The following is a 23950-nucleotide window of genomic DNA, read 5'->3' as shown; positions in this document are numbered from 1 at the left end:
CAATTCGGAATAATGTTGCGAGCCCCGAAAGTCAATACACATATATGTAATTTTTTCATTCTTATAAGTAAATGGCCCAAACACAACTGTCTGCTAAATACAAGGTGCTTTTTGTTTTCTTAAGATGAGTATTAAGACTGGTTTAAGGGCAGAAAAGTAGAAGAGATTTTAAAAAGGCAGAAATAGGAGAGAAGGCGTGGGTGGGAGATGTGTCTGCTCACGAGAGAGCAAGCGTGCTGGGGAAACAAAGACTGAGTCTGTACCTGAGACTGACCCACGAATCCTTCCCCCTTGAGTTTTCATAACTGGTTTTCCTCCTGCACAGGAGAGGATGGGAGCACACAAGATACCTATCCTCTCTACCATCAGCTTCTTTTTCCTTGGGGTTTATATAATCGTGAAAATCTGCACGTGGTTATCAGGCTAGCAAAACCCATTAGGCGTTGAAGAGAACGCCCTCTGAGCACTACAAAGGTATGAGGGTGGCTGATCTTTCTAACACCAGCCTTACACAGACAGTTCCAGCTTCAAGAGCAGGGGCTAAGCCGACCCAGCAGCCCAGGAATACTTCGGTTTCGTTTAATTTAAGCTCAAATAAACTAGGGAGAGTGAAATTACAAACTAATTATATAAAAAAAAGTTAATGTAAAAGTCTAAATTAAATGATGACTCTGTGTATATACAGCTTAAGAAACTATTAAATATATGTACAATATAACTACTATATAAATTTCAATAATAATTATTTAGTAAATACACATCATATGTGGGGCTCCATACTAAGTGATTTAGATGTAGGACTTCTTTTACTCCTCACAACTGTTTGATTTAGTAGCTATTCTTATTCCCATTCTACAGGTGAGAAAACTGAAGCTCAATAAGGTTACATAATAAACCCAAGTTTCTGAGTTAACTGCTCTGGGGTAAGGGTCAGTCTTTTTTTCTTTTTGTCTTTTCCTTTCTTCTTCTTCAAGCTCTCCAGGTGATTCTAAGTACAGCTAGGATTCAATCCTATTGCTAAAAACTCCAGAGCTATTATTGCAACTGGGGGCAGACAAATCAGTAACAGGACAGGACACAGACAGCAATAACCATAAAAAACTAATAAATTACACTTTATCAAAATTTTTAAAATTCAGTTCATCAAGACACCATTATGAAAGTGAATAGGCAGCCACAGACTGAGAGAAAATATTTGCAAAACATAAATCTAACAAAGAACTGGTATCCAGGATACATATATAGAACTCCTACTTCTCAACAACAGATCAGCTTTTTTAATGGGCAGAAGATCTGAACAGACACTCCATAAAAGAAGATAAACAAGTGCCCAATAAACACATGAAATGTGTTTAATATAATCAGCAGTCGTCAAGGAAAAGCGAATCAGAATCATAATGAGGTATCACTACACGCACACCAGAAACGCCGAAGTTAAAGCAAAACAAAACAATTACACTTGTTGGTAAGGATGTGGTGCAACTAGAATTCTCATTCATTGCTGGCAAGAATGAAAATGGCACAACCACTTGGAAAAAGGTCTGGCAAAAACTCCTAATGAAACTAAACCTATACCTACTATATGACTCCTGTGTACTTATCCAAAAGAAATTATAATATTTCTATTCCATTTATAGGAAGTTCTGAAATAGAAAAAAACTAACCTGTGGAAGAAAAGACTTAGAACAGTTGTTGCCTCCAGGGGTTTGGAGGAGACAGAATGGGAAGGGGCATGAGGAAACTTTCCAAAGTGATACTTTCTTATAAGGGTTTGGGTTACAAAGATGGATGGATGCATTTATCAAAAGTCACTGAAGTACAGCTGTTATGGGAGACAGTATGGAGGTTCCTCAAAAAAAATTAAAGGCAGAACTAACTATCTTAAAGAGGTATTTGCACTCCTATGTTCAAAGCAGTATTATTCACAGTAGCCAAGATATGGAAATACTCTAAGTGTCCACGGACAGATGAATGGATAAAGAATCACTCAGCCTTAAAAAAGAAGGAAATGTTGCCATTTGTAACAACATGGATGGACCTTGAGGGCACCATGCTAAGTGAAATAAGCCAGACACAGAAAGACAAATACTGCATTATCTCACTGAAATGGGAAATCTAATCATGTCAGATGGAAAGTAATATGGAGTAGAATGGCTGTTTGCAGGGGCTGGAGGGGTGGGGGAAATGGGAAGATGTTAGTCAAAGGGAACATACTTTCAGTTATGAGATGACTAAGTCCTGGAGACCTAATGTACACCATGGTGATTACAGGTAATAATAATGGGTACATGAAATCTGCTACGAAAGTAAACCTCAAGTGTTCTCACCACACGCAAAAAAAGGTAATTATGTGAGGTCACAGATGTGTTAGCGGGATCGTGGTAATTACTTAACAATGTATGTCAAAACATCAAACCATACACTTCATATATATATATGTGATTTTCATTCGTCAATTATAATTCAGTAAAGCTGGGGGAAGTCATTCAATGGTAGCCTTGAGACTGTGCACTTCTTTGCATGTAAATTTTATAAAAAACAAAAAATGTTATAAATAAATACTGAATTCTAAGTATTTAGGGGTCAAGTGTACTGATATCTGTAACTTATTTTGAAATGTATCAAAGAAATTAGATGGACTGGTGGGTGGAAAGAATGAGGACAGATGCATAATTAAGTAAGAAAGTAAATACGATAAAAAGTTAATTGCAGAATCTCAATGGTGGGTGTTCACTGCACAATTCTTCCAACTTTTCTGTTTCAGAATTTTTTAAATAAAGTGTTGTAGGGAAAAAAATGCCCGATTGGCCTTCTTAACCAGAGTTATTATACCATATAGGTATGATATATATATACCCACACACCATATAGGTATGAGATATATATATGTATAAAGAGAGGTTTAAACATTACATACACTTATATAAAAAGATATGTAGAAACAGCTACACTTTATATCTTATTACTACACTGGAAGGAATCATGCTTTATATTGCCAAAATACTAGTCCTTTAATTTTCATTCATTTATTCACCAAATATTTATAAATTATTATCTATTATATTATACACAAGGCACTCTGCCACATGCCTTGAAAATAAAAGCTGACATTTTAAACACCTAATATATGCCTATCACTTAATCTATTTATGTGCAATATTTTAAGTATCTTAAATATCTGATAGCAAGCATTATGCTTGTTTCACAGTTCTGAAATCATAATAATTTCAGTTAACTGTGCACAAGTGATTATAGTTTTTCTAATTTGGATTCTGTAAATATATTTACTTTTATCTCTAAAAGGTTAAAAATAAAAGGTAAAATTTTTGACTTGGTGATCAAGTACTTGAGAGCAAACCACCACATATAAAATAGAGGACTTTCCTTTAAGGGTTAGCATCTTAGGGGACTTACTTTGATTTTCTTAATCAACTGTAGATATGTCTTATAACTTGGAGAAAAAAACAAGATTTAAGAGTTTCATTTTATCTTTGGGAAAAGATGCAACTCTTAGTATTTTCTGTTGACTTCAATCATCCTTTTAGATAACAGCGTGGCCCAGACTGTGTATTTTATATTCATTCTTTCTTAGCTAATGTTGAAGAGAATTCTAGGATTTCTTCTCACTTTAAAAACAAAATTTAAATTTTATGCTGTTTATCTACAGAATAGAAAGACCTTAGGAACCAGCAAATATTCATAAGAATAAACAAGGAGCTCCTAACACTCACCGAAGAGTCATACTTGCCAGGAGGCAGGCATACTGAATGGAAACATAAGCTTAAGGTGGAAAGTTCTGACATACACTGCAGGCTGTTCAAGAGAGCTCTGTAAGGCCAGAGTCACACAAGCGGCTGCAGGAGGAAGTGACCTAACGCACCACTCACGGTTCACAGAAAAGGATGTCGCAATGCCTTGCCTACAGATTACTTTTTAGAGAAGGGAGAGTGGGAGGGCCAGAGCCTGGGAAGAAACCCTGGGACAGTCTGATGTTTCACAGCACACGTTGTGCAGATGACCACAGAGGAAGGCTTTTAAGGAAGTAGCTGCTGGCCTGTCTGCCATGCCAAGGCTTCTATATAAAAGCACTGGTTATTAAAGCAGGTGCTTGGAGAATGAGAGCCAAATAACAGAAAATGAACAGATTTTAGAGTTGGGCCTAGGTACAAATCTCAATTCTGCTACTTACCAGCTAAGTAATTCTGAGTAAACTTCTTTACGAATCAGAGCCTCTGTGTGCTCAGCCCCTGCAGGGCTGCTAGGAGCATGAAATGAGATCACACAGGTAAAAGATTCTGTTCAGTGTCTCGTGTATAGTACGCACTTTGTAAATACTAGCCTGCCTCTCCCTTTCCTTGCACACGTGAACCCCTGGTTTTGTGAATGCTACAGAAAAACACTAGTGCAAAACCTCTCCTGGTCACAGACAGCTGGAGTGTAAGGACCCTCCACATCTCGTCCCAGGCCACCAGACACTCGTGTGTACACGAAGAGGTCAAAGTGCAGCCACCACTTCTGGACTTCCTGAGGCACTCCACTGCAAAATGTAGGTAAACGTTAACTCTGGGGTATGTTTCAACTTTTAAAAATTGTGTCTGTCCAGTCATCCCGAAGAAACTGCTAAATGTACCACCGGCCATTTGTGTGAACAATCTCCTAGATGCTCTCGCCAGTTTGAATAACTAGGCAAAATATAGGAAATTCTAATTCTCCACATCTAGGAAAATCATTCAATTTAGTGACCAGAAATAACTACCATTCTGAGAGACAGTAACACCCAGGGAAAGCTGTTATGCACCTAGGAGGTTCGAGCAAGTATTTCTTAATGGAGACTTTCCAATTTGCAAGAAACTTCTGAGAAAACTTTCATACATACATACATACATATATATATGTATATATATATATATATAAACAAAGCTTCACGTCTCCATGACCCAGTTTCAGTGATTATCAATGATTCCATTTTAAGGTTGGAATTTCGAGATACTATCTCAGACAAAAGCAATACAGTTTTAGAGACACGCATCTTCAGAATGGCAATCCCCTTGGGGGGAGGCAGCTGCTTTAGAAGTCCTTACAATGAAAACCTCAAAATCACAGTGAAAATTACCTAAATTCTGTTGGTTAAAAAAAATCATATTGGTGTCCCTCTCCTTTAGTAACTTCAGAGAAGAACAGATCTTTCAAGTGTGTGAAGTTTTCACTTGACGGAATCCCTCAAGTCGGCTCACTGTGAGCAGCAATGAGAGGACTGCTGGAGCTCAGGGGTCTTCCCAAGGGCCTGTGCAAGACCACGAGCCCCAGGGGAAGGACACGGCGGAGACGGGCTCAGGGAGGCCAAGCAGGCACACGAGCGCCACCAGGCAAAAATGAAAGGGAAGCGTCTGAAGGTGCATTCACAGGGGCTTAAATACATTTCAGACCAGGATCCCAGAACCCTAAGCTTCCACTCTTCGAGCGGAACTTGCAAACCCAGCATCACCATGCTGCCCTGGAGACCCTAATTCAGCCACTAATGCAAACGCTCTCTCCAAAGCCATCGTGAAGCCTCATACGGGCGTCTTCACAGCTGCCATGTCTCTGCCTCCTCACCTGCTCTCTAGGAAGACAACCACTCGTGGCACATGACTGAGTACCATCTGCTGAGCCTGCCGTGGGAAAGCCCTCTGCTACTCTTAGGAGACAAATCCAACCTTGCTGCAACTAGATACAAACGTAAGCAAGAGAAAGCAAACCGCCTGCATCCCCCAACCCCTCACAGACTCAAATCGTATGAAAACACAAGGTGATTCATGTGGATGGGCTTGGCTTTTCACTAGGGAGAAAGCTTGGGTTCCTGAGCGGAGATGTGGAGAGTTCCAATTAAGCAGACTTGATGAGGAGGGGTGACGTCATCAGGCTCAGCACTGAGCTCCAGGCCGAAACACATTAATCAGAAATGACTCTATGGTTAGTTTACACACATCACGTCATACAGTCTGAGCTGTGGTCTCTTTCTGCCCACTGAGAAGTAGTCACCATCATCTGATTTCATTCAGGAACTTCCATTTCTTTAGGCTCCAATGTGAGCTTCAAAACCTGCATGTCAGCAGCCATGATTCTACAGAAAATAAAACGGCCAATGCCTTTTTTTTAAAGCCCAGCAACCTAGAGCTTCATTCTCTGAAAGGGAGCATTTACACTCCTGTAAGATCACATAAGAGCTGGAGAGAAGCGCTGGAAGACTCAGAGGAGTCACAGTTTACTGGCAGGAGTCACATCCTGAGGCAAACAGTACCTTGGAGAAGATAAGGCTGTCCACTTCTTCACCGGGTGAGTGAAAGAGGTCAGACTCACTCCCAGATTCTCTTTTAAGTACACCTTGTTTTGAGGCACACTCTCTGCCCAGTCCAACATCCAGGAAGCTTTCACAGTCTGAAAAAGATTTATTCAACCGCTGCTTTAAAAAATGCAGTTTCTTTTCATTTCCACAATCAGCCCTTTAAATCAACCAACCCCTTCACCCCTCCCTCCCTTCTAATATTAAGAAGCTTTAGGAAACAATCAAATTAGTTAGCTTTCAAATCAGTACTCTTAATTTTCTGCTACAGTTACTACAGGATAACCATGAGTTTATAACACAAATCATAGGTAGAAAAGATAAAATGATGATACAGAACCATAATTCCACCTACATTTAGGTGTTTAGAGGGTAATCTTTTCTTCCTGGTAGCTAGAGAATTTTTTTTTTTCTTTTGCTACAAAAACCACAAGCTCTTTATTAGGAAACCATGTGATAGACTTTGTGAACAATTTCTGTTTTGAAACTTAAGTTCTTTCTGGAAACCTGTTACTTTATCAAAATAGTGAGATAAAAGACAAAGAGGGAGGGAGCATAACTAATAAACAGAGCCGTGTATTAAACTTACAGGTTCTATCAAGTAACAACAGAAGTGCAATTATTTAACTTCTACCTTAAATAGATCTGACATTGAAGGAATAATGTGAAGAAAAATGTACCATCCAGAATCTGTTTTCAGTTCAACAACTAGGATACAGACTCTGATGAACCAGACACAGGGGGCCTTGACAGAAAGATCACACTGGTACACCAAGGGATTCTAAAGACTTACTATATTTAAATTAGCAAAGTATTTAACACATTTTCTCCTTTAACTCTGTAAAAAGGGACATGTCATCTAATAGCAACAGACACAGTGAAACCAAGAAAGATATCAACCTTCCTCAAGAAGTTTTGAAGAGCAAAGCATTTTCACTTAGCATTTTAATGTGTGATCTGGAAAAACATACAGGTATGCTTATCAAATCCTCAGGTGATACTAGGTGGTGAGGGATAGAGTAGATAACCTGGCTACCTAGTAGAGGTTTTGGTTGAAAGCAAATTCAAGAGGAGCTGACAATACAAGGAGATGGCAAAGCAAACAAAACCACTAACAGCTTTAGGGTCTATTAATAGACGGTGTACTCAAGTCTAAAATGGGGATAGTCCAACCAGCATGTGCCAGATACACTGCACCTATATGATTCTGTTTGTCCCTAAATAAACTAAATACAGTGACTGACAAAAATGCACGCATGGTAATGAAGCCACCTCAGTGGAAACACCTGAGATACATTCAGGTGGCAGAGGCGAGGCGCTTCAAGAAAACGTGTCTGAGGGCAGCTGCAGATCTGCTCTGTGAGGTTCGAGAGGGAGAATGAAGCCTGAAGAGTGGAAGCTTCACTACAACAGGGCCTCTGGGCAATGGGCTGGCAGCCTCATAAAGTCATGAGTCAGTTCACCAGAAGGGCTGAGGGCTAGAGCAGAGGCTGAGTGGGTGTGGCAAGAGGTTTTGAAAAAGTTGTCTACACAGAAGGAGGAAGTGGAGATTGGACTAGATGACCCCTAATATCTCCAAATTCTTAGAATCTATGCTAAGGCAGAGAGAGTGAGAGAGTGAGAGTGAGAGTGAGAGTGAGAGTGAGAGAGAGAGAGACAGAGAGAGAGAGAGAGAGACAGAGAGAGAGTGTGTGTGTGTGTGTGTGATTATTAATAAAAAAAATTATTTGCCCTGTAGTAGCCAGGAATTTTAAAGGAAGAATCAAAGAGGCACTGCACTGATACAGGTCATGAATCACCTGTCAATGAAACTACCTCTTTTGGGGGGGATAACTCAGTGGTAGAATATATGCTTAGAATGCACAAGGTCCTGACTTCAATCCCCAGTACCTCCATTAAAAACAAACAAACAAATTACCCCTCCCAAACAAAAAACCACCTTTTCTATTAGTTAGGCATTTGACTAGATACTAGGGATTGTCCAAATAAAAAGAGACGTTTAATGTTGGTGTGTGTGCTGAGGTTGGGTGGAGTTTACAATCTTGTAGTAGAAATGAACATATTAAGAGGTTACTTTCGACACAGAAGTACATGAAGGATGCTGCAGGAATCGAGGCAGGGCCAACATATTACCTTGAAAATGTTCCAGTTAAAGAAAAAAGTGACCTTAGTCTATTTCAACCTTGGTTCAAACTCCTTCTGAGTGTGTTAGTTCAATGGAATAACCCTTCCTTTAAAAGACTGGAACGCATGGGTATTCTGGAGGGTTTTTTTTTCCACATTTCAGACTATGTACTAACTTAGGTGGAGTTGGTGGGTGTGATTTTTCTACTTGTTCCCCCTCTGTTTCCCCACTTGGAAAAATCAAAAACTCCACTCCATGGTTGAGGGGAAAACAGGGGGGCTGGCCAAGAAAAGAAAGGGCTGTCACAGCAACTATGCTGAGCTGCTAGCCGTCCAGCTGGCAGTCAAATAGACCACGTCCAAATTCCAGACTGGAAAACAGAGTAGCTCAAGACATTCTAATGGAAAATTCACAGGGAAGATCCAGACTCAGCCCTGGGAGGAATACCTCACCCAGAAAATAAATCCAAGCCAGCACTCCAAGGGACCACAAACCAAGAAAGGGATGGGAGTTTGCTGCTGTGACACAATGTGGACTGTTGAGCTGGGGTGGAGGGGAGAGTAGGAAAACAAGGAATAAGGGAGAGAAAAGGACCTTAAGCCATTATAAAACTCCCACATATGGAAGGGGGGGGGTCTTAAGGCAAAGGTAATCTACATCCCATGTCAGACGTGTCAGCAAGTTTCCAAAGTGAATGCAATGTTTCCTTCTTCCTATGTGCCCCCTTCCTAATGAATAAAGTGGAGCAGCAATCAAAAATATAAACAGGAACAACAATCACTGGTTTAGAGTTAGACTGATGTGGCTTAAATCTAGATCTGACTACTTATAGCAAAAGGATCCCAGGCAAAAGTAATCTGACCCTCTAAGTCTCCATTTCCATAGCAGTGAAATGGGGTGATTCACACCTCCCCTAAAATAGTTGTAATGACAGTTAGAAAGGGTTTATACATATAGTAACCAGAACTCTGTCCCTCAGCACACGGCAGGCATGTGATAAACATGCCTAATGGCGTTAAGGCTTCATTAACCTAACGTGTGATCTGACAAGTATCCAGTAAGGACACTACACCTTGAGGTGGGCCAGTTCCATTTTATGGCCCATATATAAATCTGTCTGACTTCTGTGTTCTGAGCCACTTGCTTTTTAAAAGTTAGCAACATGTGCACTTTTAAAGTGCTATCTAGTTATTTGGGTTTAAATTGTATATATGCAAACAAATTACAGTTGAGGAAGGGTAGGAAAACTTACCAGCAGCACGCTCACTGGGCTTTGCTGAGCCATGCTAATCATAATGCATCTGTACTTATTTGTATTTAAATAGGTGTGTGTTCATCCAGAATTGAAAAGTATGCAAAGTGATTTTAAAAGTTATTATCTTATTTAGTCTATAGTGCTCTCTTGAGCTATGCTTAAAAGTAAAAGAAACCTGCAAGACTGAAAGTACCTAGAATTCACCTAAATAAATCAAACAAACAAACAAACCCCAACAACAAAACCTATGCCTAAAAATCACAATCTCAGGTCTGAAGTTTAGAAGCGTCAAGATCTTGGATTCTGTCTGCTAAACTGAGGTTTAAAAAGAACCACCCTAAAAAGACCAAAGTCTTCTGGGGCTGGGGTATGGAGGAGGTCAACAGAATTCAAGATTATGCCCTGGGGAAAAAACACAGGGGTTCAAAATTCATTTCTTTAAATGAGTAAAATAAACTGCAGTATGTGGAGAAACTTCCTATGAATATTCAAATTGTGAGGCAACCTCATTTAACCTTTACATGGCAGACAATTTCACTGCTTAAGCGGCTGGGAGTCATTACACTTTCAGAAAAACCCTCATACAGCTTAAGGAACCAAAACATGGTAAGTAGTAAACTTTCAAGTAGAAGATTCTAGGGGACTAGACGAGAAAAAGTGTCAGTTAAATCTGTGAACAGGGTCAATCTTATAATATTCGCAGACCCTAAACACAACTACAGCATAATTCCTTTACCTCTTTCTCCATATGACAGAAAAATAGGGGGGAAAAAACATCTCTTTTTCGTGTTTGCTTCCAACACTTCCTTTGGTTGAGAATCAGTAGGAAACTTCTCTGGAGGTAGAGGATTTGAACCTTTTGTCTTAAAATTTACTACTACTGCAGGACATCCACAGCCAAACTGTTTCTAAAAGGCTAGTGAACAAGGGCTCAGCAATTCTTAGAGCAGGTCTGTAAAAACCGGGCAAGTTCACAGAGGTTCTGTTGGGTAAAGCATTAACTCAAGAGCCCAGAAACCACCAGTGTCCACGTAGCAGTTCAGGGACAACCTACGTTGCTCGCTGTGTCACTGGGACCACTCCCCCAACTCCCTGCTGCCTCAGGGAAGGCCAGTAATGCTCCAGGGGTGGGAGACAACAGAGCACACAGACATTAGGGAACGGCCCTTACATCATAGTGAATTAGTGGCTAAACTTGGGTAAAAAGTTAGGACTCCTAACCAACCACAAATTATGTGCTGTGTCATTAACAAGCAAGGTCTTAAGAGCATTTTACCCTCATCTGATGTTACTAATACCTCATGGGTACTTAAGGAAAGACTCAATTGCTGACAATACTTCCAAAGATTATGGTTCTCAATCTTGGCTACACCGCAGAGGAACCAAAGGAGCTTTAAAAGATTCTGATGCCCAGGTCACACCCCAGGTCAGTTAAATCACAATCTCTAGGGGGAGGATTCACAGTTCAGTATATTTTAAAGCTCCCCAGATAATTTCAATGAACAGCCAAAACTGAGAGCCACAAGTTTAGTCCTTAATAATACATATTTATAGCTTTGTCATACTAAGAAAACTTTATCACCTGTACATATATGCAAAGGACGTATGCCTTCACAGGTGGATTAATAAATCATAAAGTCACACGTGAAAACTTACCACTAAAATGGAGCTTAGGTAATTATATTACACGTGTTCATTTTCAACTGTGAGACAAAACGCCTGCCGACTCAAATCACATACACCCCTTTCTTGTGATTTACCCCATTAACATGCTAAGGAAGGACAGATCTCCAAATCAAACAACCTGTTATTAGAATGGGACTGTGGCTCTAGAAAATGGACAGTTTGGATGCAGTTATTCAAACAAACCGGAAGTTGGAAAATCCCTGCGTACCTGGGCTCTGCGTGGGAGCCAAAAGAGATGCTGCATCAGGGCACGGCTCAATGGTACACCAGCTTTCTCGGTTTATCTGAAGGAGAAGAAAAACAGAATGAATTTCAGACAGTGAAGTAACATGGGATGGTTCTATAGCTCCTGCAGGTATGTCTACTGCACCAGCACGCCTATGTTTTCCTCTAATACTTTATTGCCAAGCAGGTAACACAATGTCAGAACAATTTTTTTTTTTTCAGAAAACCAAGTCAACCTATACTCAATTAAGGCTTTAAAGAGACTGTCAATAAAATTTAGGCATATAAAAGCAAAGAGGAACATCATGGTGCAGGCCAAAGGTGATATAAAAAAGAAAAATAAGTTAACCAGCGAAATGAATCAAACACTAAAATAGATATTTGACAGCTGAGTTTGCAAGCCAGAAAAATGCAAAAATAATTCCTAGTTATTCAAGAATTACTAACACTGGGTATTAGATCAAGAATTCTATGTATATTACCTCATTTAATCCTCACACTAGCTCTGAGGAGTCTGTATTATCTCTATCCAAAGACTAACTAGGCCCAGAGGAGTTGCTAAGATAATAAATTGCAGGACTGGCAACGGAACACAAATCTATGTGACTCTAAAGCATATTAAAAAGCAAACACAGCCCTCTGAAATATTTTTTTAAATTTAGCCATCACAACTCCCAACCATCTAAACATAACCTACTTTTATTAGTTTAAAAATAATATAATTTTTATTAGTACAGCAACCACTTAGCACACACAAGGTCCTAGGTTCAATCCCCAGTACCTCCTCTAAAAATAATTAAGTAAACCTAACTACTCCGCCACCAAAAATAATAAAATTTTTAAAACTATCATGAAAAAACTTGAAAAACATTATCAATCAATTTGATTTAGCCAGCAAATACTGAGCACTTCACCCAACAATAGCAGAATACACATTCTTTTTAGTGCACATGGTATGTTCACCAAGATGGACCACATTCTACAGTATAATACAAGTCTCAGATCTGAAGATTAAAATCATATTAAGTACGCTTTGACTACCAGATTATCAAATTAGAAACCAAAACAAAAAGATAGCCGGGAAACTCCCAAATATTGAAAATTTTTTTTAAAAACTTCTAAAAGAATCCATGACTCAAGAAAGAAATCTTAAGGAAACATAAAATATTGGAAAATACTTCAAACTGAATAAAAATAAAAACACCAAATGTAAAAATTTGTGAGATACAGCTAAAAGAATGCTTATAGCAAATTTATAATATTAAATGCCTATATTAGAAAAGAAAGGTCTCAATTTAATGATCTAGGCTTCCACCTTAAGAACCTAGAAAGAGAGCAAATTAACCCAAAATGAATATGATAAAACAGAGCAGAAATCAATGAAATAGAAGTAAGAAAAACAATAAATTAATAAGCTCAAAAGCTGGCTCCTTAAAAAGACCAATGATACCAGTAAAACTAATAGACTGACCAAGAAAAAGAATTCCAAGCTATAAAATACCAGTACCAGGAATTAGAGGGGAACATCATTACAGATCCTACAGACACTGAAAAGGATAATACAGAAATATTATGAAGAATAAATACAACAAATTAGACGAAGTGGAAATATTCCATAAGAGACACAAACTACCCAAACTCATTCAACAAGATACACATAATCTAAACATCTCTAGTCTATTAAAGACATTGGATTCATAGTTGAAACCCTTCCTATAAGGCAAACTCCAGGCTCAGATGGCTTTAGATGTGAATGTCACTAGATACTTAACAAAGAAATAACAGCAATTTTACACAAATTCTTAACAGAAAACAAAGAAGGAACAACAAATAGCTCATTTTATGAGCCTAGCATCACCCTGACACTAAAACAAAGACATTAAGAAAACCATAAATCAATATCCTCAGAAACATAGTAGCAAAAATCCTAAACAAAACTAAGAAACTGAATCCAGCAATACAGAAAAATGATAAACCTTTCATGACCAAGTTTACCGCAGTAACATTTGAAACATGGCTTAACATTTGAGAATCAATTTATTAACAGTCCAAGACCCACCACAAACTGATGATTATCAAGAGATGCAGAAAAGAATTTGGCAAAATTCACCATGTGTCCATAATAAAACTCATAGAACACAGGAAACAGGAAATTCCTCAACCTATAAAGGGAATCTATTAAAAAAAAAAAACCCTACAGTTAACATCATACTTGATGGTTAAAGACTAAATGACTCAATGCTTTCACTCTGAGATCAAAAAACAAGGCAAGAATGTCCACTCTCATCACTTTTATTCAATATTGTAGCAGAGGCTGTAGCCAATGCAGTAAAGCAGAAAAAGAAACAAAACGCAAAGATCTGGAAAAGAAGTAGTTTTACTACTTTACTCATAGGTGGCATGACTGTCTATGTAGAAAATCCTAAGGAATCTACAAAAATACTACTAGCATAAATGAGTTTAGCAAAGCTATGGGACAGAAAGTCAACATACAAAAAAATCAACACTAATTCTATGTACTAGCAGTGAACAGTTAACAATTAAAATCAAAAGTAATACCATTTACAATAGCATCAAAAAATAAAATTAGGCATAAATTTAAGAAAATATGAGCAGACTTGTACTCTAAGAACCGCAAAACACTACTGAGAAGAATTAAAGCAGGCTTAAATAGAGGCACCATGTTCATAGCTCAGAAAACTCAATCCTGTTAAATTGTTAATTCTCCTGAATTCAACACTACTCGATTTCAAGATTTACTATAAAAGCCATATTAATAAAGTCAGTGTGGTACTGGTATAATGAGAGGAATACAGATCAACAGAACAAGAGAGAATCCACAAATAGACCTTCACAAATATGACCTATTCATATTTGACAAAGATGTCTAGGTATTCCAATGAGGAAAAGAATAGTTTTTTGAAGAAATGATGTTCCAATAATTGGGTGTTCATATGAAAACAAATAAAAATCTACCCCAAATCTCAAACTTTGTATCATCTATAAAAACAAACTCAAAATATCAAAATGTTCAAGCTAAAACAACAAAACTTCTAGAAGAAAACATAGGGGAATGTTTTTTGTGACTTTAGGTTTAACTAGGCAAAGATTTCCTGGCATACATAAAGGAAAGCATGACAGAACTGATAAATGTGACTTCATCAAAATAAGAAAAAAAATCTGCTCCTCAAAAGACATTGTCAGGAAAATGAAAAGGCAAATCACAGACTGGGAGAAAAGTATTTATAAAACATTTATCTGCTGAAGGATTGGTAACTTAGAATATTAAAATATAAACCAACAATAACAAAAAATCTCTCACGATGCCGTAAGACAAACAACATGCTTTTTAAATAGGCAAAAGACTTGAACATTTCATCAAAGAAGATATATGAATGGCAAATAAACACAGGAAAAGATGCTCAACATCATTAATCATCAGGAAAAAGTAAATTAAAAACACAAGGAAATAACAGTCTACATCCGTTGGATCGTTAAAACTAAAAACTGCTAATTCCAAGTGTTGACAAAGATGGAGAAACTGACACACTGATACACTGCTGGGGGAATGCTATATAGAGCAGTCACTTTTGAAAGCAGTTTAACACTTTCTTATAAAGTCAAACATAAACTTACATATAACACAGCAACCCCACTGTGGTATTTACCCAAGAAAAATCAAAACATATCTTCACACAAAGACTTTTACTGGAATTTTCATAGCAGCTTAATTCATGATAGATAGCCCAAACTACAAACAGCCCAGATTGGCTAAATGGATAAACAATTCGTGATGCATCCATTCAATGCAAAAGACTCACAATAAGAAGGAATGAACTACTGATACAAACAACATAGATGAATCTCAAGATCATTAGGCTAAATTAAAAGAAAAAAGCCAGATAGAAGGACTACCTGCTTTACACAATACTGCAGAAAAGGCAAAATTAGTGATTAACAGGGACTGGAGGAAGAGACTGATGGCAAGGGGACAGGAGGGAACTGTGGGGGTGACGGAAATTTTCCTATTATGACTGTGGTAGTGATTACACAAGTTAAACATTTGTTAAAACTCATCAAATTGTGAACTTAAGGTCAGTTTTATTTTATGTAAATTATATCTCAATAAAACCGAAAAGAAAAAAACATACCCCCAAAATAGAAGTATGATCTATGCTTTAGTTTTTGCAACTCACAAACACCTTAACATTATAATCCTCTAGTTCCTTTAACACAGCAATAGTCAGTGGGTAATTGAAAATAACCTAAGTAGGAGTATTTAAGACGAGGTAGGTCCACAGTGCCAACTGCCACTGAGAAGTCAAAACTGATTAAAAAAAAATAAAATAAAAAGTTACTGAACTGGGCACCTGTGAGGTTTATGGTGACTTTGGAAAGAACAGTTTTAACAAAATAGGTGAGATCAGAATTAAAACTGTAAAGCATCTCGCTATATTTTAAAATTCATGGTACTTTCAAGTTTGAAAAGTCCTATCACTTAGATTTGAACTTTTCCTGTCCCTCAAGGAGGCATGCTGCAGTTTCCCTGAGGAGGGCACACCCTCAGTGAGGCTAGATTTAGGGACAGCTACCTTCGCGTGTGAATTATACTGCACTGGTAGTTTTATCTGCACAAACGACAGTCCGCTTGTTGAGAAGAGAAGCCCATCTTTTATTCTATGGGTCTCCTCAAAGGGTAGATGGTAGATACTTAGTGAATAATCTGAATTCATCATCTTCAGTGATTTTACAGAGAACCAGAATCCGGGAGAACCTTTAGGATTCACTCTGCCTCCCTCTACTAGATCCATTTTAAAAAAAAAAAAAAGAGGCCACAGAAGGTGAAGAGACTTGACAGAGTGAGGACCCAGTTTTCCTCACTTCGGTCCAGCACTCTTTTCCCACCCCTACAGTGTCTCTTCTTGTTCTTAACTTTGTCTCAGAATTCAACAATTGTTTAAACAATTTTTAATAGCAATATCAAATTGATTAAGTCTGGCAAAGTATATTTAACAGCTTTGGAGAAAATTTGTTGGAAAATAGAGTCATTGTTTAATTTAGACAAAAATATTCAGAAAACAAGTATTATCATAATGAAACAACTAAAATGTGAAACTGTGGGTGCCAATTTTTTGAATATCAAAATGCTAGAACTGAAAGAAATGTTTTTTGTTTGTTTTGGCTCTGTCTACTTCTGGGAGCCTGTGTTTTCAATCACTAACAGTTAATTAACAGTCACGTGCTACAAAGGCTGTCTCTAAGTATACAAAAAAACTTCAGGAAATCTGGCAATGATGCAGCTCCTTCTTCGGAATTAGGACTCATTTACAAACATTTAAAAGTAAAACCAATATTGAAAAATATTAAGACTTCCTCACCAGGAAAGGATGGGGAAATCTAGCATGAGAAGTCTTCCTAAAGCTATCTTGTTGATCTATCCACACAGCTGGCTGGTCAGCTTCTATAAAGTACCCACTTTTAGGAAAGAAACGGTGTTAAGGTATAGCAACAGTCAGAAAGAGGATTAAGACCCGATCCTGACGACAATTTGCACAATAGGTCCCACAGTTTACAAGTATGAGGAACCCTTGTTTAAAATGTCAAAGGTTACATCTGCCTCCATGTCCCAGGATGACAGATGTATGTAAGCACATGGGTCTATGGATTACCAGACTCAGTGAAATAACTCCACAAACTGTGGACCACAGGCTGGGAGACACCGATTAGTTTGTGAAATATAATAAACACCTGAGTACCTGAAACCCACAGATGTAAGGAAGCCCCTAGGATGAAGGAAGATAATTTCTGGTTCGGAGATTTGGGAAAAGTTTAACAAAGCTGGTGGTACCTCCAAGGGGTACACATGCTCAAGGGCGAGATGGCAGAGCAGGGCACTCCAGCCACACGAAGAAGAGAACAGGCAAAGCAGTTAGGAGGCTTCAGAGGTGGAGCTCATGGCCTTTTCTGGCCCAGACGCCTTCAAGAATCTGAGGGAAGCCATGGCTCCCTTACCAAAAACATGCATGTGTGTGTCCAGTCAGTGGTTCCGGAGCACACCTTTATAACGCAGAGCAGAGGCTTTTCCTTAGATGTTTTTGAGAAGCACAAAAAGCCCAAAGGTGTTCAGAAGTATAAACTGAGGAAATAGGAGATATGGCTACAATAAAGAATCTAAGCTTTATTTTCTACCAAGAGTGGACCCTCCCCTCCTCAATTATATAAGAAAGGGAATGGGGAAAAAAATCGATATTATACTAGGAACATAACTCTACAAGCGTAGAAACAAAGTGGGATGGTGGGGAGGAAGGAAGCGTGGGGCATCTGGGACACGAAGACCAGGTAGGAGGTGCCTAGGCTGCTGGAGTCTGCAGGCGGGGGGTGGGGGGTGCTCTGGACACAGAGGCAGCAGCAGGTCAGTGAGCTGTACAAGGGGCAGAATCCACAGAAATAAGAGAAAGAGGGACCAAAACTCTACAATTTAACAGATACAGGAAATCCAGAGGAGAGGATGGCGATGCATTGTCTTTGACTATGTTGAGTCTGAGGTGTTAAGATGCCTTTCAAACAAAGTTATGGGTCTTGAGAGAAAGGTTGGAACTAGCTTCATCTGACCTTGAGTAACAGGTGAAAGAATGTGTGAGCGAGCGGAGGCAGGACACACCAAGAGAGAAGACACTGAAGGCAGCGTTCGTGTTAGATAACACATGTCTGCAGACGGAGTAGCCTGGAAAGCTCATACGAACTGGCTTCTTACAAACATAAATAGCACAAAAGTGAGTATGGACTAAGGAAATGCAAATAAATCAAAACCACAGTGAGATACCACATCACACCCATTAGGGTGGCTATTAAAAAAAAAAATCCAACAACAACGGAAAACAGCAAGTGTTGGTGAGAATGAAGAGAAACAAGACCTTTGTGCATTGCTCTTGGGAATGTAAAACACTGCAGCCACTGCGGAAAACAGTAAGGTGATTCCTCCCAAATGGAAGCACAGAATGACCACACGATCCAGCAATCCCACTTCCAGGTATGGACCCAAAAGAACTGAAAGCAGGGACTCGAACGGGTACCTGTATACCAATGTTCACAGAAGTCCTATTCACAACAGATAAAAGGCGAAAACAACCCAAATGGCCGTCAGCAGATGAACGGATAGACAAAACATGGTATACACATGCAGTGGGATATTATTCAGCCTTAAAATAAGGAGAGAATTCTTGACACATGCTACAACATGAACCCTGAAGACACTATGCTAAGTGAAATAAGTCAGTCACAAAAGGACAAATGCTGTGTGACTCCACTTACATAAGATACCTTTTGTTGTCAAATTCATAAGAGACAGAAAATAGAATGGTGGTTGCCAGGGCCTAGTGGGAGGGGAAAACGAGGAGTTACTGTTTAACAGGTACAGAGCTTCAGTTTGCAAAGATCAAAGCATTCTGGAGATGGATAGTGGTGATGTAACAGTTGCAATCAATATGAATGTACTTAAGGACACTAAACTGTACACTTAAATGTGGTAAATGTCACATTATGTATATCCCCCCTTGCAATTAAAAAAAAAGTGAGTGTGCAGCAGACACAGATAAGCAAGCTTGTTTAGAGAAAAGGATTTAGGCAGAGGGAGAGCTGGTAATCTGGGCCAGATGCTACCAATCATGGTCAATGCCATTAACCCGAGGACAAACTCCTGAAGCACGGAGTGTGGAAAGAATGTCAAAACATGTATCAGCATTTTCAGCCACATCCCGTACACAGTGACACAGCGCCAGCAACACCAAGCAGATCGTGTTCATGTGTGAAGAATACTGTGCTTACTGTGTAAGAAGGCTGTTTCAGAGATACAAACTGGATTATGAAACATCTCTCCTCCTTCTGTCCTGTTTCAGAAGCACTGACGTGACAGATAAATTTGCCCTCATCTCAGTTTTATTTTTCCAGCAACTCCATCGTTTCTCACTCCCACAACGAGACAACTCAAGGGCCACGCTACGTGGCTCCATTTGAAACATTTGCAGTGTTTGCCATGAGCTGAATAAAATGCCAGGCCCTGACTATACACATAGTAACACATCTGTTCTCATGTTAGTCTCTTTTCCAGAAGGTGACCTCTGAGACTCAGGTTCCTAGATTAATGGATGATGACCTGGTTCTTCGTAGTATCAACACTCTCCCTGGCCAGCTCCGAGACTAGGCCTGGCAGAAGATTCTGATCACCAAAAGAATGAGGAGACACAATAGAAAGAAACGACAGTGTTGAGATGACTAATTTGAGATTTAAGAGAAAAATTAAGATAATGATTATGAGCTGCTCTATCCAGGTTCTGCCCTATGAAATCTCTGAACTATTAGCAAAATACAGGATTGGCAGACGACTGGATGGGTAGGAGAGGGACTAGTTCAACACGATTCTGAGATTTTGTTTAGTAAGTAGCTAGAAATTAGGAAAGCAGAGACTTTGCCATTAAAAATCCATGTCTTTTGGAGGAGTAAGTTACCAAAACCCACTTTCTGGCTCTGACTCCATTTATGACTCTTTAGCTAAAAAACAAACTCAGTCCTTTGTTCATGTTACCTCCATGACAACCAGATCATGGACACTACCAATATTCAACACCAAAAGTTCTGGTGAGTAATAGTGCATATGGAACGTGGGAAAAGAGGAATTAACTCAAAAGAAATGCTGACCCATCCAGGTTAGCTTTTCATTCCTGTCACAAAGCCTGGGACCCCTTGTGACTATCTAAACTGCACCCACGTTGTGTTCCCATTAGTCTGAAAATAGAGTCGGACATATTTTCAGTGGAGAGGGAATTGCCTTTTGTTTTTGGCAGAGTTTCTGCTACTGTTTATATCTGAACATCCTAATAATACAGCTCATGGTTACACCCAGCCTTCCCAGCCACTGCCTGTATTTACTTCCTCTGCAACTGTCTCAGGAGATCCAGCCAGAGTTATAAGGCTGAACAAAAGGAAGCAAAAACCCCACCATCCGGACATGGAAGCCAACACTTGAGTCAAAGTCTCTTCAGATTATAACTGAGCAGACAGGCATAGCTGTCTTTAATCCTTAGCCCGCTTATGTCTTTTGTTTGAAGCAGCATGGAAGTGTCTAGAGCAAGTAAACTTTTTAAAGGATGTATATTTCTCTGGAAAGTGACACCAGAATTAAAGACAAGTTACTCCTTCTGCACTCCCCCTAATGAGGTCAGGTAGCCTGCCTGACATCGTGGATGGGGAGGGGGTCATCCTCCTCTGTAAATATTTTCACTCAGTGCACACAAAACATGGCTGCAAATCTTTCAGCCATTCACATGATACTGTGAATTACTAGCTACAAAGCATGCTCTCAATAAATCATCAGTAACAAGAAGAATCATGTTATTACTAGTAGGTAATATTTTTCCAGGTACCCAAAGTTATAAAGTTAGTAAAACGGAAATGGTCCCTGGACTAAAATCGGTTTAAGTCAGCAGTCACCCCTTCTTTTTGGTCCACTGGATTTGCAGCAAGTTTCTGATACCTGGTGTCCCCTTGTGCTAAGAGTGGTCTCTCACACATGCCACCGAGAGTTGGCTACTGAACCGCGTCAGACAGAGACCTATATCTATCACTCTCTAACTTGTGAGGGCAGTGCTAGCTTTCCGAAGGATGCTGAGGAAAATGAGCATGTTGATACCAAAGGGCCTCTGCCAACAATTAAAACTCTTCCTTACCCCATTTTGTGCACATGATTCACAGTTACCAAGCACTTATCATAAGGGCCAGAAGTCATATATGCATTGGAGGGGGTGTAACCAATATGGTGAGGAAGAGAAATGTGTATGTGTGTACTGGGCTGGGGGATACACAAGTCAATGAGCAAGGAATAATGGCAACCTATGCCTTATTATTTAGGGAAAAAACAAGGAGATAAGATTTCAGAGGCTTTTAGGGGTTGATGATGGGAACCAAGAGCTGATCTGAGGATGAGGACCAATGCACCCAGCCTTTGGGAAATCTGATGGGAGGGCTCTGATGCACAAAGGCTACTGTGAGACTAACCGTACAAAACTGACAAAGGGAACAGATCAGAATGCAGAATAAGCCGAAGAAAGTACAGGTACACAGCAGAGGATGAAAATTTTGAAGCGCATCTACGGTGAATCATTAGGGTGCCAATGGGAGGGAACGGGGCTGTAAACGTGAAATATCAAAGGGAGAGGCTCACAATCTAAATTGTGCCATGATTGCCGTAATTCATCTTTGTTCTTATCCCAACCTTATCAGTACATTAAATACCGTTTACATAACATGATGCTTATGAATCCATACTTACAAATCCTAAAAGATTAATTCATTCAATTAACAAAACTTATTGAACATTTAATATGAATTAGCGACACTGTTTTGAGTGTTTAGACATACTGAATAGAGGTAAAAATGACAAGCTCCTTAGTATAAAAAGCAAACTTCCACAGACAAAAGGGGAGTGAGAACATATACATATTCACTTGAGAACTGAGGTGGTGTATACATCCAATTAATTATGTTTTTAAAACACTGATTAAAGACACTGAAATTCAATATGGAATATACTTGGAAAACACCTGTAAGTGATTTTAAAAAAAGAACTGTGGGGGAAAATCTGTTAAAAATTGTGTGACAAAATGAATTTAGATGAGCTGTGCACCTGTCAGCGTTGCAGAAGAAATTCCTGCACTGGGAAAGACATGACTGAGGTAACTTCTAAGACTTTTGCCAATATAGAAAGTCTAAGACTTAAAAAAATATATATTTAAATAAAAATTGATATACACATTGATAGAATAAAAGGAACTGGCTGACTCAATGCGGAGGTCTTAGAACAGCAAGAAAAAGTATGAGCTTTGAAAACAATCCGGCCTGGGGTTGCTTCCTATTACCTACTACGTATGAGCTGTGAGAGCTTCGGAAAATTACTGACTATCTGAATCTGTTTTTCCATATGTAAAATGAGACAAAGCTGGGATTGTAAAAACTAAATGCCTGTATCTCATATCCATCCACTTCTTCCCACTTCAGACTACAAAACCACTTTATCATGCCCCGACTACCATAATGGCAGCCTAAGAGCCTCCCACATGCTAGAATGATCTTTTAAAAACATACACTGGGAAGTAACGCATCCAAGCAAAGCAAACCCCTCACCATAGCTGTCAGGGCCCAGCTCTTCTAGGCCCCACTTACAACTCCACCCCTACTTGCTCACACGGCCCTCATCCTTTCCTACCTCAGGGCCTTTGTATCTGCTGTTCCTTCTCCCTAGAACACTTCCCTCAATATAGGTGGCATCTTTTTATCCCCTGGAGAACAATTTTTAAAATGTCAGAACCTCAGAAATATCTTCTATCTGAAAGAGATCTTCCCATGACTTCCTATACAGCACACTTCTTATTTCTATCAAATCACTTATAGTAATTTGTGCTTTCTGTTTCTCTACTTACTGTGTGTCTTTAAGCAGTCCGACAGCTTTAAAGACCTGTGTGCCCCTTGGACCAAGCACCACATCTGGCACTGAAGAGGCTATTAATTCTCCTTCAGGGAGTCGATCTCACTTTCTTCTCTTTATCTCCAAAGCAAAGAAATTAGCAACAAGCTGACTTCTCTCATTTCAAACTGGAAACAGGGCATTTTCAGGATTCCCCATGTTTACTTATTTTCTGAGAAGTAAAGTCTTCTCTATTGAAAATCTTTCACTTTGCAGTAGGCAGTACGGTGCAAAAAAAGAACATACAGGTTCATCTAAAAAGACTGTCTTTTACTGGCTGTGGCCTTGTGAAAAAAAATCACATCACTCAAGTCTTTCTTATCCCTCACCCTGGCTCATGAGAACCCTCAAACTCTTCATATGAAAACAGGGGGAAACGGTTGCTGCCTGACAAGTCGGTCTCAAATGAAATGCTGTATATGGAAGTGTTGTGTTAAAACTGTGAAACAGCTCCTTTCAGTCTAACAAACCTGTTGCTGATTTAGCTCTACTCATACAGGCTTCCCTGTGCCGACAGAGCAGAGTATCGCACATTTCAGTACGATTTCCCATGCACCATGTTCCCTGTGGTACTTAGACTGAGATTTTCTACCCCCCCACTTCTCCTTTCTTTTCCCCCCAGAACAAGTGAAAGTCAGAATCAAGCAAATAAAGGGCCTAAAAATGAGGCTTTCCTAAATATATGAGGACAAAAAATTTTAAAACATCACTGTGATTTCAGAGCAGAAATCACATTTCATTGAAACTAAAATGAATAATATCTTGGATCAAGTTCAAAATGCCAAGTTAACCATGGCTCTCTGCCTCAGTCTGGCAAGTCAA

General features: G+C 39.2%; 1 protein-coding gene across 16 annotated transcripts in view; it reads right to left on the bottom strand.

The window, feature by feature from the left end:
* Nucleotides 1-23950, bottom strand: part of AKAP13 (A-kinase anchoring protein 13) — a 293291-nt gene that overhangs the window by 80226 nt on the left and 189115 nt on the right. For all 16 annotated transcript variants that reach the window (XM_074354303.1, XM_074354305.1, XM_074354308.1 and 13 more), the window contains 2 exons: nucleotides 11597-11672; nucleotides 6281-6417 (listed from right to left, as the gene is read on the bottom strand). In XM_074354303.1, the coding sequence (XP_074210404.1) occupies nucleotides 6281-6417; nucleotides 11597-11672 (213 nt within the window). The remainder of the gene's footprint in view (nucleotides 1-6280; nucleotides 6418-11596; nucleotides 11673-23950) is intronic.

This window comes from Camelus bactrianus, chromosome 27, assembly GCF_048773025.1.
Source record: "Camelus bactrianus isolate YW-2024 breed Bactrian camel chromosome 27, ASM4877302v1, whole genome shotgun sequence".
In the NCBI taxonomy this organism is placed as follows: Eukaryota; Metazoa; Chordata; class Mammalia; order Artiodactyla; family Camelidae; genus Camelus; species Camelus bactrianus.
The sequence above is the reverse complement of the archived record's forward strand: the minus strand, read 5'-3'. Positions and strand labels throughout refer to the sequence as shown.